General features: G+C 35.6%; 1 protein-coding gene across 3 annotated transcripts in view; it reads left to right on the forward strand.

Annotated features, from left to right (window-relative positions):
- The window catches only part of MAP3K1 (mitogen-activated protein kinase kinase kinase 1), a 78,068-nt gene that overhangs the window by 36,915 nt on the left and 25,638 nt on the right, over positions 1-15,515 (forward strand). For all 3 annotated transcript variants that reach the window (XR_009700815.1, XM_061189269.1, XM_061189270.1), the window contains exons 2-6: positions 5,334-5,484; positions 6,135-6,335; positions 10,061-10,261; positions 10,685-10,801; positions 11,174-11,322. Coding sequence is in view for 2 of the 3 variants with exons in the window: in XM_061189269.1 (XP_061045252.1) it covers positions 5,334-5,484; positions 6,135-6,335; positions 10,061-10,261; positions 10,685-10,801; positions 11,174-11,322 (819 nt within the window). In the remaining variant the exon portion in view is untranslated. The remainder of the gene's footprint in view (positions 1-5,333; positions 5,485-6,134; positions 6,336-10,060; positions 10,262-10,684; positions 10,802-11,173; positions 11,323-15,515) is intronic.

A 15,515-nucleotide genomic window follows, 5' to 3' on the forward strand; every position in this document is an offset into this window, starting at 1 on the left:
TATTTACTACTTTGCTCTTTTTCTCTATTTTGATGCCATTCTTCCTGCCATGACACTCTCCATGTATCTTGTACTCAAACTCCCATAGAGAGAAGGTCTGGTTAAGATGTATAGCACCATCCAGCGTAGAGGGTGTTTGGATCAGGGCACATTCTTACACCAGCCAGCTGTGGACTGCAGGATGGGTTCAAATATATAAAGCATGGTGCCCCGGGTGTCAGACACCACCCTGGGAAGAGGAATTGGCTATGGCTGGATAGGCCCTCTGGCTTCTTGTAGGGTGCCTTTTGTGGCCTGTCCAGGACATTTGGCACTGATGATAGAAGAATGAATAAGATGTGGCAACCTGTCCCAGAAGAGCTCCCAGTGTGGTGAGGGAAGCAGATATTTAAACAAATACTTGAGTTTATGCTGTATGATAATTAATACTAGCATACGGGGAGGGAATGGCTAACTGCTGTAGAATGGTGGTAGGAAATTCTTTACTGAAGGCATATGAGATGACAAAAGGCGTATTCCTTTCAGGATATAAATCATCTGCAAAGACAGAGAGATGTGAAATATCTTGGTGTGCTTAAGAAGAGAGTATTTTAGTGCTGTGAGAAGAGGGCAATGGTTGGCATTTATGGGGTTCCAGGAAGAGGGTCTAGTATATGATACCAGTGAGGTTAGTCAGAGTGTTAGAAACAGAACTAGGGAAAAATCATCTCCTAGAAAACAGGTGGGGGAGAGCTACAAGAGTGGCAGTCTAATCAACAATGGCTGGTACCACAGTGGGTCAGATAAAGGCAGGACTGAGTGGCTTCATTGAGAAGGGGCCATTGAAGCGTCTCGTTTTATAGCAGGTAAATTCTGTAAGTCTAGAAAGAGTCTAAACTAGAAACCTAACCTCAGGGGAAAAGGTTTTTTGAAGCTCTAGGTCAATCACAAATTCATTCTGAGGAATGTTTAGAAACCAAAAAAAGCAAGAAACCTCATGTTTTCTAAATAAATAGGAAAGGAGGATAAAGCTTAATCTGTAACAATGTTAAGTTTCTCATAGTTATCTGAATAAAATTAAATTTTATTAGCTCTTCAAAGTAGTTTCTCAAAATATGTATGTTTTGCTAAAAACAGAAATATACAAGCTACTATTTTAGTTAAAATAAGAAGTATGGTTCTAGGTAATAGATAGGGCAAGAATAACTCTCTTATTCATGTTTAACCAAAATGGATTAGAGGCCCTCTAATCTCACAGTGATTTTGCAACTATCTGTTTAGATTAGTTTGTGTTTAAAAAAAAAACCAAAACTTTCCTGCTATAGCTATGATATTAATTGGATAAGATGACTAATCACTGCTATATACATGCAGACATATACACATAGCTGGTAAAAATAAAAACCCTGTTTATGTCTGATCTGTGAAGACTATATGTTAAGGTTATAACAAAACGATAAGTATGTAAGAAAAACTTGTTTTTCTTCCCAGTTTTGAAGCTAAGTAGGTATGATTTTTTTTTTTTTCCTGGCAAGTAGAATAGAATTTACTGTATATGTCATTGAATCTAAGATTCCATTGGTTATAAATTGTACCATTATTTTCTATACCATGAAGAAATTTTTAAAACCCTGTCCATTAAATTATAACAGCATTTGATTCTAAGAGGCATTCAGATTTCAGCGATATTAAAATGTGAGGCACAGGCATGGGAAAGTTGAACTAAGAAAGGAAAGTTTATACAAGTTTAGTGGAGGAGGTGGCAATGGGGCCCGGGACCAGGGGCCCCCATGGCAGGCTCGGAAGAGCTGGGGCTCCAGGAGGACATGCTGAGGGTCCTAGCTGCCTTCCTTAGGTGGGGTGAATTTTTTTTTTTTAATGTGAAAAAATACACATTTTAGAATTAATGATATATAATTATTACTTATGAAGACATTAGAAAAAACACTTAGGTTTATATTTGCAGATCAATTTAGGAACAACAAAAATTGTTCTACTGAATAAGATCTAAATTATAAACTGAGTCTTAATTAAATACAGGACTGTGAAAAGATTAAATAACATGAATAATCATTAAATTTTAAAACTAGGAAGATCCTTAGAGCTGCCAAAGATGTTAGTAAATGATCATTCATTTAATATTTGTTTTAATACCTATTGTAAGCCACACATTGTTAGATGTTGGTTGTATAGCCGCGGATGGAAGACTCACTGTTCCCTGCCTTTGTGGAGCTTACATTTTGGGGGGGTGCGGTGGTTTACAGGTTTGCAAATTGCAGTGAGCACTTTAAAGCAAAAGTACGGAGCTGTGAAAGAGTGGAACTCGAGATTCCTAATTTGAGATTGGGAAGGTCTGTAAGGAGTTGAAGAAAAGCCAAAGAGTGGGTAGAAATGAACAAGGTAAAAAGTAGACAAGTAAGAAACAGCCTGTGCAAAAAACCCAAGCAGGAAAGATGTTGGAGCCAGGCAGTGAAAGAAACAACAGAAGGGGGTGGGCGGTCCAGGTGACTTCAGTTGAGGTAAGACTGGATGATGCGGGGCCTCACAGGCCATAACATTTTAGATTTTAGTCTAAGCCCAGGGGGAAGCCACCAGAGGGTTTTAATGGGGGAGGTGACCTTGGCTGCTCTGTGAAGCCTGGATTGGAGTAAGATTCAAAGTGAAGAAGCTGTTGCTAGTTCAGACCAACTAAGTTGGCAACTTGACCTGGGCATTTTGAATGGAAGATCTGTTTTCTTGAAAATAATTTGTCAGTATTATCTGAAGTCTTAATTTGTGTACATTTGGACCCAGCAATTCCATTTCAGGGCATTTATTCTAAAGAAATAATCTTAGATGTGTGCAGAAGTTGAGCTACTAGTATGTTTATCCTCTATTATTTATAATAAGAAATTGGTTTGAAAGATTATAGTATTTTGAAAACAACTGGAAAGGAAAGAGGAAAATCATACTGACTTTAAGGAAGCCACATCATCCAGGAAGATTTGTTTAGATAAGGAGAGTTCTCTGTGTGTTTGAGCGGGTACTAGGGAAAAGACACTGAAAATACAGAATTGAGAAGAGAAGCTCATAAAACAAATTTGGGGGACGAGAGACATCTAGGAGCAGGGGAAAGATAAGCATCTTTGTCAGGGAGTGCTGCACCATCTGGTGTAAAAATGCACTGCAGTTCTACAGTAGGATTTACTAGCCTGGGAACCTAAGCCATGCCTTGCAACATTGTTACAGGGGGGAAAGTGCTTTTCAAACCAGAGTTGTAAGTGAATTTTTAGTATGCAATCAGCCCATGAATTTGATTGCCTATAAATCTGAGCTTCCCTGGGTAAGTATTGACTGAGCAGGATGAATTTTTGAGAAAGTATTTCTCTCTCTCTACCCTCCCCACCTTCTTTCCCTCTCCCTTACTTTTTCCCTTCCCTTTCCTCCCTCCCTTCCTTAGCCTCTCATCCCTCCCTTTTCCTCTGACCCACCCCTAACATTTACACTTCATGATATATTCAGGGAAGGAAAAACAGCCAAACACTTATAAGTAAATAATAAAATCAACTTCTTCCCTCGTTCCCTCCCTTCCTTCTTCCCTCCCTCCCTCCCATATTGCCTCTTTCTTTGTGACAGTTTTTGTACCTGCGTGGTGGAAATATTTTACTATACGGTCTTAATGCCCCTTTGCAAGTTTCAAATGTTAGTGTTCTTTGCATTACTAAAGATATCTAGGCCAGTCTCTGGCACAGAGGTGTTTAACATACTGGTTTTCACTCCCCTCACAGTGTCGATACTTAAGTAAAACCAGTTAACTGTTATTTTCTTTCTAGTGCATATTTAGTTTTAAGTAGGTTTTTTTTGTCTTGTTTTTTGGGGGGTTTTTTGTTTTGGTTTTTTTTTTTTGCTGGTTCTTTGCAAATACTGCTCCTTTATAGTTATGATTAGCTGGAAAATTCCTAGAGGAGTTTAAATTTGACTTTTTGGTAAGCTTGCAGTTATCATCTCTGGTATTTCCTTGAGTATTTCCTTTTCCTATCAGTGTAAAAAAATAACTATTCTGTAGCTTTACAGAATTTCCAAAATAGTTACTGAAGTTAGCTTAGTATTTTTTAAATTGTTACTTCTCCCAGAATGCAATTGCTTTAACTCTTTCCTTATGAACCAGTTTTAAAACCCATGCCTGTATATATTGTGTGTTGCATATATCCATGTATGGATATGAGTGTATTTTGAAGTTAGTGGATGTTTTACCTATTAGGCTTTGTAGAAATAGTTCTCAAAAGTTACCAGCTTGCAGGTTAACCCCACAATATATTATGGAGTAAAGGTCAAAATGTTTGTACCAGGTAATTTTTACTATTTATATATGGAGTACCCCAAGTACTATATCATGTTCTGAGAAAACAAATTTAATCATTGAGGTGTTGAAAAAATATTGTGGGATCACAGAAGATGTGGTTAGGTTTCACTTAGCTTATTAAATATTTAGCTGATTTCAGCAAAGGAGCATATCCACCAGATTTTATCTATATTGACTTAAATTGTTGGAATTCCTGGGATAAACAGTAGTAAAATACTCTTCTAAATATTTGTCTGTTATATACTTGAGTATGTTAGAATGGTGTAATTAGAAACAGTGCAGTTTTCATGAATGTATTTGTTAATGCAGTGCTTAATGTCTTAGGATGCTTTTTATTAACTACCTAGAAACAAAGGTCTGCATTAATATTACTAGTAAGCCTGCACCTTCTAAATAGAACCTTTCTTTTTTTTTTTTTTTTTATAAATTTATTTATTTATTTACGGCTGTGTTGGGTCTTCGTTGCTGCGTGCAGGCTTTCTCTAGTTGTGGTGAGCGGGGCTACTCTTTGTTGTGGTGCGTGGGCTTCTCATTGTGGTGCTTGTTGCAGAGCACGGGCTCTAGGCGCACGGGCTTCAGTAGTTGTAGCATGCAGGCTCAGTAGTTGTGGCTCGCGGGCTCTAGAGTGCAGGCTCAGTAGTTGTGGCGCACGGGATTAGTTGCTCTGCGGCATGTGGGATCTTCCCGGACCAGGGCTCGAACCCGTGTCCCCTGCTTTGGCAGGTGGATTCTTAACCACTGCGCCACCAGGGAAGCCCAGAACCTTTCTTGTTAAAGGCTAATATTATTAAACTCATGTTATCAGGCAACGTTCAACACTATCCATGTTATAATTTCAACAATAGAGTGTGATTCACAATGATATTTTCATATCTTGCTTAAATCATTTGGGGGTTTTAGCAGTTATCTTTTTAGTTACATGTCCATTGAAAGTATGAAATAGAACCGTATTGTTCTGTTTGTTCTTGGAAATTTTTTTTCATATATAAATCTCATTCTCCTTCCATTTTAGGCGTGAGATGGAGAATAAAGAAACTCTCAAGGGGTTGCACAAGATGGACGATCGCCCAGAAGAACGAATGATTAGGGAGAAACTGAAGGCAACCTGTATGCCAGCCTGGAAGCACGAATGGCTGGAAAGGAGAAACAGGAGAGGCCCTGTGGTGAGTGACTGTGGGTTACCTGCTAATAAGGAAGAAAGCATAGGAGGAAATGAAAAATTAAGCATAAATAGATCCTCTTGTAAGCTTTTTTTTCCTTCTTCATTTTAAATGCAGTGGTTTTATTTGCCTTGATATTTTCTAGACACTTGAACAAAACATAGCTAAAACTATTCTCATTAAGCAATTTAAACTGTTCTAAGAACTAATCCCTTTGATTGAGTGGGAGAGGTAATGCTTAAAGCAACACTGCCCTCTAATGTCAGTATCTAAAATCCTTTAATTAGAGATTTACATTGTACTTAAAAAAGAAAAGCAATTTTTCCAATTTTATTTTGATGTTTTATCTCTAAGGTAGGATCTAAGGATCTTAATTCCAAATCTTCTAAAATCATGTATGACAACATTTTAAAATATATTATGTATTATCAACATTTAGTTGATAAAGCCTAAATGACTAAAATCTGTGTGGGTAAAAAATAGTCTTCATTTATGGCTTAAAGTAATAATAAAGAGAAGTTGATATATTGTCTGTTGTATTTGTATAATACTGCATAGTAAAAAACTCACTGAGCTCATGCCTTAGTCTGATGTTCAAATTTACTTATTTTTTTTATGTTTTAAGTAATAAAAATATTGGCATTTTAATTTAGGTGGTAAAACCAGTCCCTATTAAAGGAGACGGATCTGAAATTAATACCTTGGCAGCTGAGTCTCAAGGAGAGGGCCAGGCAAGCGCTGCTTCCTCAGCTCCCAAAGGCCGACGCAGTCCTTCCCCTGGCAGCTCCCCATCAGGTCGCACAGTGAAATCTGAATCTCCAGGAGTAAGGAGAAAAAAAGTTTCCCCGGTGCCTGTAAGTTAATGCTTTAGCAAATATGTTAAGTTTCTACAATCTTTAAACTTATTTATAACACGGAAAAGATTGGCTAGCTGTCTATTAGAGCAACAATTCCCAAAGTATGGCCCACAGACCCTTGCTTGGGGGAACCTGCCCTGAGATGATTCCTGTGGCTCCATTAGGTCAAAACTAATTTTGTAATAAAACTGAGATGTTATTTGCCTCTTTCACTGCATTGACATTTACAGTGGTGGGTAAAACTGCTGGTGAATTTGCCTGAATTAAAGCTATGACAGTAGAAACTGTATTCTTCACTTGGGTATATGGCAAACATTTTCCTTAAGAAGAATTAAGTAAGACTCACTTCAAGGAAAACAACTGATATGTTTCTTCACTAGTGGTAAAATTTGAGATTTCAAGCAAAAATTAAGAGTTTTGGAAAACTCATATCCACCACTGTAAGCTTGAAAGCTTCCTAATACTTAGACTTTTCTATAGGCCAGTGATATTATCAAATGTGATTTTTTTTTTGTATATTGCACAATGAAATGTATGAACTTTTAGAAGATCTGCATAACTTAGTGAACCAGAATTTTCCATATGACCAGTGAATGATGAAACAAAATCATTCTTTAGTAAATGATCCATTCCAAGTATATAAAATAAACCATCTAGATTTTAATGTAACAGTAGGAAAAATTTGTTTATGTGGTTTCAGATTCCACAATACAGCCTCCTTTAAGGAAACCACTCCTTTGATGTAGTATCAAAGAAGAATATTCATCATTATTTGAAAAGGATTTTCCAAATACGTATCTGTGTGAGGCCGGATTTTCTTCATGTACTTTAACTAAAACACCGTATCACAGCAGATTGAATGCAGAAGCATAGATGAGAATGTAGGTGTCTTCTGTATTGAGCCAGACATCAAAGAGACTTTTAAAAAGATAGGTGCTAACCCACTGAGAGAGACAGACAGACTTCCACTGGCAGAAAGCAAGTTAAACTTTCTAACCTTGAAGAACAAATGAGTGAATGGCAAAATGACTGAGATATAGTGACCACAAGGGGAGATTTGGTTTTCCTCACATCTGAGGTTGTTAAAGCATATAAATACTTCAAAAAGTAAATTTTAAGTAAAAATTTTTACAGTGAAGCCCAAAATTCTCAATAGTATTTATTGGCTTTATGTGGACACACCTTTAAATTAGCTGCTTAAAACAGGATCATTTATTAGCTCATGAATCTACAAATTGGGCAGGGCTCAGCAGGAGTGACTTATGTCTGCTCCCCATGGCATCTGCAGAAGCTGGAATATCCAAGACTGCTTCTTCACTCACTTATCTGGTGCTTCACTTCGAACAGTTGGGGGCTGTTGGCATCTCTTTCTTACAGTATGGAAATTGGGTTGCAACAAGTGTTTCAAGCTAGGAAAGCACATGGAACAGATTCTCTCTCACAACCCTCAGAAGGAACCAACCCTGCCAGCACCTTGATCTTGGACTTCAAGCCTCTGGAACTATGAGACAATAAATTTCTAGGTCCAAAAAAAAAAAAGTGATTCAAGAGGGCAAATCTCAGCGTGGAAGCTCTTATCAAGCCACCACTTGCATCATGTTTACTAATGCCTTATTGCCCAAAGCCAGTTACATGCCCAAATCCAGAATCAACGTGATAGAGGACTACAGAAGGGTGTAAATACTGGGAGGTGTGGTTCATGGGGCCATCAAAGTAAAAAGTCTACCACAAGTAAATACAGAATTGTGTCTCCCCTCGCCCTACACCTATTTTGGGATGTGCTAGACAAAGTTACTTCCTCATTCTTTATAACAGCTACCTAACATTTCATTATCTGGATAAATCATGGCTTATTTGGTGAACTACATACTAATGGACATTTATATTCCTTCTTAACTTCCATTACTAAAAACAATGCTGCAAAAATATTTTTTAGGCATACATCATTTTGCACATCTTTGAGCATATCCATAGTCCGAATACTTAGCAAGTCTAATAGCAGATGCATGTGTACTTGTTTTTGGTTTTGTTTTACTTTTTAGTAATTGCCTATTAAAAAATTATGGTTTTATTAAGATATAATTCATATAATGTACAATTCACCTGTTTAAATTGTACCGTTCATTGAGTTTTGGTATATTCACATAGTTGTAGCCATCACTACAATAAATTTTAAAACACTTTCACCACCCCAACAAGAAACCCCAGGCTAATTAGCAGTCTCTCCCCAGCCCTAGGCAACCACTAATCTACTTTCTGACTATATATAATTTGCCTATTCTGGACATTTTATATAAATGGAATCATATAATATGTATGGTCTTTTGTGACTGGTTTTTTGCACTTAGCATCATGTTTTCAAGGTTCATCTATGGTATAACTCCATTCATTTTTAATTGTAGAATAATATTCTATTGTATGGATATACATATTTTGTTTATTCACTTATCAGTTGATGGGCATTTTGTTTCCACTTCTGGCTGTTATGAATAATGCTACTGTGAACATTTCTGTACACATTTTTGTGTGGACATATCTTTTCATTTTTCTTGGGTATATACCTAGGAGTGGGATTGCTGGATCATATGTTTCACAAAGCAGCTACACCATTTTACATTCCCACCAGCACTGTATGAAGCTTCTAATTGCTTCATTTTCTCGCCAACTTTTATTACCTTTTAACTATTTAGTTAGGCATCAAAAAGAACTAGAATTTCCACTGGGCACTGATGGAAAGACCAAGTTCTAGGGGAATCAGTGAAGTGGAGTGAGAGCGACATATATCACCCTCACCACAGGAGAGTTTTTATCAGCCTCCAGTGAGATGTCTTAATCTGGGAAGAGTCACTTGCCACTAGTTCTCTACAGAGTGTACCATCGGGGGAATTCCATGGAGCTGTTTGTAAATTACCAGTCACAAAAGAGCATTTAGTAATCCCTTAAGTGGAAGCCAGGAAATTGGATGCTTAATTTTTATCACTAGAAACAAATCATTTTACCTGCTTATAAGACGAATTTTCTGTGCTTTTTATTTTGATTTACATAATACTTTTCAAAGAAGTCAAATACTTACACAGTAATTCGTAAAATTACCACATGGTTGTCTCTCTCGGCCAAAGATTTATTATTAGTTATAGGGATGACAGATTTTAGAAGTTTACTCATAACGAGTATGTCAGACAAATGCATTTGCAAAATACATTTTGTCCCATCATATTATATATTGAGGCATTTTTTTCAGCATATGAAAATGGTGTCTGCTATGACCTTTTTAACTTTTTTCTAATGGAGAAGTGAGCAATTTACCTAATTTTTATTTTTATTTTTTTAAAGCATTTCTTAATTTTTAAAAAAATTTATTTATTTTATTTTATTTTTGGCTGCATTGGGTCTTTGTTGCTGTGTGTGGGTTTTCTCTAGTTGCGGCCAGCGGGGGCTACTCTTGTTTGCGGTGCGCAGGCCTCTCATTGCGGTGGCTTCTCTTGTTGCGAAGCACAGGCTCTAGGCACGCGGGCTTCAGTAGTTGTGGCACGTGGGCTCAGTAGTTGCGGCTCGCGAGCTCTAGAGCTCAGGCTCAGTAGTTGTGGTGCACGGGCTTAGTTGCTCTGCGGCATGTGGGATCTTCCCGGACCAGGGCTCGAACCCGTGTCCCCTGCATTGGCAGGTGGATTCTTAACCACTGTGCCACCAGGGAAGTCCCCTAATTTTTAAATGTTGTGAAGTTTCAGAGCGGGAGAATCACACCACCTCGAAGAGCCCCTTCACCAGATGGCTTCTCACCATACAGCCCTGAGGAAACAAACCGCCGTGTAAACAAAGTGATGCGGGCCAGGCTGTACTTACTGCAGCAAATAGGGCCCAACTCCTTCCTGATTGGAGGAGACAGCCCAGACAATAAATACCGGGTGTTTATTGGGCCTCAGGTAGGAATTGTCACCATTTTACATTTTATTAGGATCTGGTACTAACTCTATGCACTGTAACATTCTTAAATTTAGATCAGTTGTGTAATTCTCTTTAGTAAACTAAAGAGAATTCAAATTATATTTTGGGAACTAATAAACACTTTTATTTAATGTGTTTAGGAAGGGTTTTACTATGATTTAACATACTTCAGAATACAAATTTGGTCTTTTTAATAAACCAAAAATAAGAGATTAATTCATGGAGATAGCTGTAGGCTTTTCTTGCATATCCTTATATATCTTATTATATAAGGATAATGAAGCAAATTATAGAAAGTTTAGTATAATAAACTTGGAAATATGTAAAAGTGATCAACTTAGGAGTTTAATAGAACACAGATTTATTAAACTATAGGTTTGTGTTTTTTTTAAACTCTTTAGAACTGCAGCTGTGGGCGTGGAACATTTTGTATTCATCTACTATTTGTTATGCTCCGAGTGTTTCAGCTAGAACCTTCAGACCCAATGTTATGGAGAAAAACTTTAAAGAATTTTGAGGTAATTTTTTAATAAATGCTTTACAGTAAAATTGTCAACAGATTTTTATGATATTCCTGACATTTTTCCATGAGCTTTCAATAGTGGTCATTTTAAAGGTGTGAAGGTATGTAAGGATTACTTGATGTTTGTAAATAATTCTCTTATAATCTATTGACAAAGTAGTTTTTTCTTCTAGACTAAAAAAAAGTAAACACTGACCTGCTGTAAAAATACTATCCTTAGTAAGCTATATATATTCTTATTTTTGAAGCCCTTAAATTGGCTTTGTGAAAAACTTACAAAATAAAAGGCAAATAATTCAATCTCTAGAACTCTTCATATGTATATTATGGCACAAATGTCATTGTAACTGTCTTTTTTCAATGTTAGGTTGAGAGTTTGTTCCAGAAATATCACAGTAGGCGTAGCTCAAGGATCAAAGCTCCATCTCGTAACACCATCCAGAAGTTTGTTTCACGCATGTCAAATTCTCATACATTGTCATCATCTAGCACGTCTACATCTAGTTCAGAAAACAGGTTAGTACTTTTTAAGGAATTAAAAGCATTAATCCAGTGTTACTTTTTAATTTTAGGGATAATTTTTATATATATACTTGTTAAGTTGCTCTAAAATGATTTAATTATTGAATCTTGGCTTTCAAGGTAAAATCAAGGGTAAAAAATAGTAAAGGTCATCTAAGTATATATATTTGGATATTTTGTCCTGAAAACTACAGTGTTGAAAATGGCACCTTAAATATCAGAATATAATGTCCATTTCACAAGAAAAATCAGGTGGCAGGTATAAAATAAGTGGCTACTGTTTATCAATCATTACTTTGTGCCAAGCACCTAATATGTTGGTCTCATTAGGTAGGTTTTATCACTTCTGCAGATAATGAACCTGAGGCATTATACAAAGAATATGTCTATAATTTTTTGATATAAATAAATTATGTACAAGGCAAAGTGGTTATCCAGAATCACTTTGAAATATAGGATGTTTAAATTTCATGACATCACTACTTCTCTCACAGATACTCTCAGGGAATCCTCATTACAGCCTGTTTTACATGGGAGAACATAAGCAGGCTCTTCTGAACAAAGAGACTAATCAGTTGCAATTAAGAGATACAGTAGCTGTTAATCATAGTTGTTAATTAAAATCTGCAGTGCTTCTCAGACTTTTCTATTGCCTAGTTGCTGATAAGAATAAACTCATAACCCTGAAGGATCTGAGATGTAGCCCAATATGACAGGTGTGAAAAAATTAAGAGTATTATCATAAAAAGTCATGTCAGTTTTCTTTCTTTTCCAAGATTTCTTTGCTTTAATGAAAAAATGAGGTTCTTAAAAATTACTCCAGAAAGGAGTGCTGCTTCTCGTAGGAGGGCACTGCCTGTGTGTTCCCAGGAACCTCAGTCTGAGAAGCACTGGTCTGAGTGCTTTTATGTCTCATTCTCATCCCATCAATCTTTTAAGTATTGTAACTACTTCAGAATTCATGAGGAATAGAAAGTGATGATATCAGGACAAGGGCATGACGAGGTAAAGAATTGAGAGAGAAGTTTTTTCATCTATGGAAAAAGTAAATGTTTGAATTTTATTATTTTTTATTAAATGAATTGATTTTAGAATGAGAGTTTTATGAGTTTTTTTGGACATTAGAGATTTTCCAGTTTACATGGTTCAGTGATAAATAAAGCCAGAAGAGGTCATTTGAACAAAGGCAGAACTGGAACCTGAGTATCCTGATTTCTAGTTCAGGGCTCTTTCTCTTACCTGTTATCTCTTCTAAATAAATGAAAAAATTAGCTTTACTTCTCAAGCTTCCTTACCCAAACTTCTAGAGCCTTTCTCCTTTTGATTGATATTCTTGTAGCTTTTTATTTTGGAAAAAAATAATAACTGCCTAAAACCAGGTGGCCGAAGTTAAAATAGAAAGTGTCTCTCTCTAAGATGAAAAAAAGTACCCTTTAAATATGGGCTGGCCATAATTTGGGGGTTTTATTGATTCATTTGAATTTTTTGTATCCAAGGGGGGAAACCAAAGAAGTTGTAATCTTCCTAAGATTATACTGTGTAGTAAGTAGGTTGTTTCATGTAATCACAAATTTTTATGTCTAAAATAAATATTTTAAGACTAAAATTAATAAAAAGAAAATTTATCTGGAGATCTTATTGCAGTATATTAATTTTAAATGGTATATAAGAAACAATGAAAAACAGAATTGGGACAGACTGAGTATGCATATAAAAAATAATTAACAAAACCTTACCAACAAAATAAAAGCTGCAAACAGAAACCTGTGGTCCAGTACATAAATGGGCAAAGGACATGAAGAGAATTTTCACAAAAGAAGAATTTCAAGGTGCTGACAAACATATGAAAACTGTTCAGGCCACCTAATAACTAAGGAAATGCTCATTTTAAAAAAATACATATATATATATCAGATTTATTTACAGAATTAGTAGATCCTTTGTAATGTGACAGTTCAGTTCTTATAAGATGCTTTACTGTATGTAAAGTGGTATAGCCTTTCTGGAAAAAAATAATGTGACTTTTTAAAACGTTTATAGTCATTGATCCAGTAAATGTATTTTTTTTTTAAGAAAAAAATTTTAATTTGAGAAATGTACAAGACTTAACATATATGGCTGTTTCTCACAGTACTATGGTGAAAAATTGGGAACAACTTAAATATCCAGCAAATGAATGGTTAAAATATACCCATATTATGAATATTTCATGCAGCCATTAGAATTATGCTTTTGAAGAATACTGAGTGGCATGAAATAAAATCCAGATTATAATACTGTCATGCATGAACCCATTTTTTATATATAAAAGGTATTATAGGTGCATAAATACTGAAATGAATAAAAATTTTAATGGTTATTAATGGGTGGTGTTATGACAGGTGACATTTTTATGCTTTAAATACTTTGGGCTTTGAGGGTCATTGGGTCTCTGTCACAACTATTCAGCTCTGCCCTTGTAGCTGAAGTAGCCGTAGACAATATGTGAATGAATTGGTGTGGCTGTGTTCCAATAAAACTTTATTTACAGAAGCTTGACTAATTTGATCCCCCTTTAGTTCGCTAATCCCTGCTCTCTATTCAAGTGATTTTACTTCTGAAGAAACTGTTAGAAAGAAAATCTGAAATGTCAAAAAAGAGGGCACAAAGATGTTTCTGACGGTTTCTTAAAATGTGGAAACAACTCAAATATCCAGCAATAAGTGGGTGCTTAAGAAGTTAGGATCTGTCTAATCAATGAAAAATTATGCCACCACTTGAAGAGTTTAATAAGTAGAATTTTTACGATAAATCTCTTAAGAACATGAAATTGTACATGTATATAGATAAATGATCTGAATAATGTTTACAAAATATGTACTTGGAAGGAAAAAAGGCAGAAAATACCGCAGAATGGAATATTTTTAAGTCAGAAAAGCATTTAAGAAATAAGTTGCACTTGCAATTTGACTAAATTGTGGAACTTTATTTTTCCTGTATTTAAGTCTTTTGAATAAGCTAATTTTGGTGTAATTATTTGAAAAATTATTTGATCTTGCGTCATCTTTGCCATTAGTATTTTTATTATAGATTGTCGTGTAAATCATTTCTGCAGTGTTTTCGTTAATTTTTGTCATTAATACATGCATATTTTAATAGCTTTTCCCCCCTCCTCATAGCTCCATAATTATGAAAAGAGATAGAGACAGGATAGATAACTGGGAGGGAGAGAGACTAGTAAGTGTGCTTCAGCTCAGGAATCACACATCGTGACATTGATGACATTTGTTCAGCTTTCAGGGAAGTTTTTTGGGGAACTGTCATTTGCTGTCAGTCACTTAGACCTGTTTTTCAGGAATTATAGCTTAAGATAGTAGAAGTGTAATATTGAGCCCAGGGGAAAGCCTGAGCTTAGTAGAAACACGAATTTGTGGGGCTAAGTAGGTTATGGGATATTCTCCTCAAATTAAAGCCAAATGATAGATTTGCCACGAACTGTTCTGTGATCTTGGGCAGCTTACTTATAATACCCCAGAATACCCCAGAATCTTGTCTTTATGTTGTAATGGAAATATTGTTACTGATTTTAAAAGCTATTCATCACATCATGAAGGTTCAAACAAAAATTTGTAAAACAGAAACAAACCACCCCCCCCCCAGTCTGGGCTGCACACAAAATGACTACTGTTAACAGTTTTTAATACATCTTTTAAAATTATATAAAGCAAGGAATATAAAACTCTTCTCTGCATTCTATGGGTATGCAGACACACACACACCCCAATACTTCTCTCATCTTTCCTACTGTTAAGTAATATAGTCATGACATATATTTTGATCTGCAACTTGCTTTTTAAATTTAAAAACAATTTTTACTTTATATATCAAGAACATTTTCCTCAATACAAAAAATACACACTACTTCAGCTATATAAGATTGTATGGATATGACACAATATATTTTGCCCTTGCCATAATTAATGGACATTGAGTACACCTCTAATTTTTTGTTGGCCTATTAAATGCAATAAATTTTATATTTTTTTGTTTACATAAAATATTTCTGAAGGATAGAATTCTAGAAAATAGGTTTTTTTAGGTCATGGATATATACATTTAGTATTTTAAGAAATACTAGCAAATTCCTTTCTGAAAATTTCAGGGTTTTTTTTTACTCCCACCAGTAGTGTATATGAGAGCCTGTCTTC

The sequence above is a fragment of the Eubalaena glacialis genome, chromosome 4 (genome assembly GCF_028564815.1).
Source record: "Eubalaena glacialis isolate mEubGla1 chromosome 4, mEubGla1.1.hap2.+ XY, whole genome shotgun sequence".
Classification (NCBI taxonomy): Eukaryota; Metazoa; Chordata; class Mammalia; order Artiodactyla; family Balaenidae; genus Eubalaena; species Eubalaena glacialis.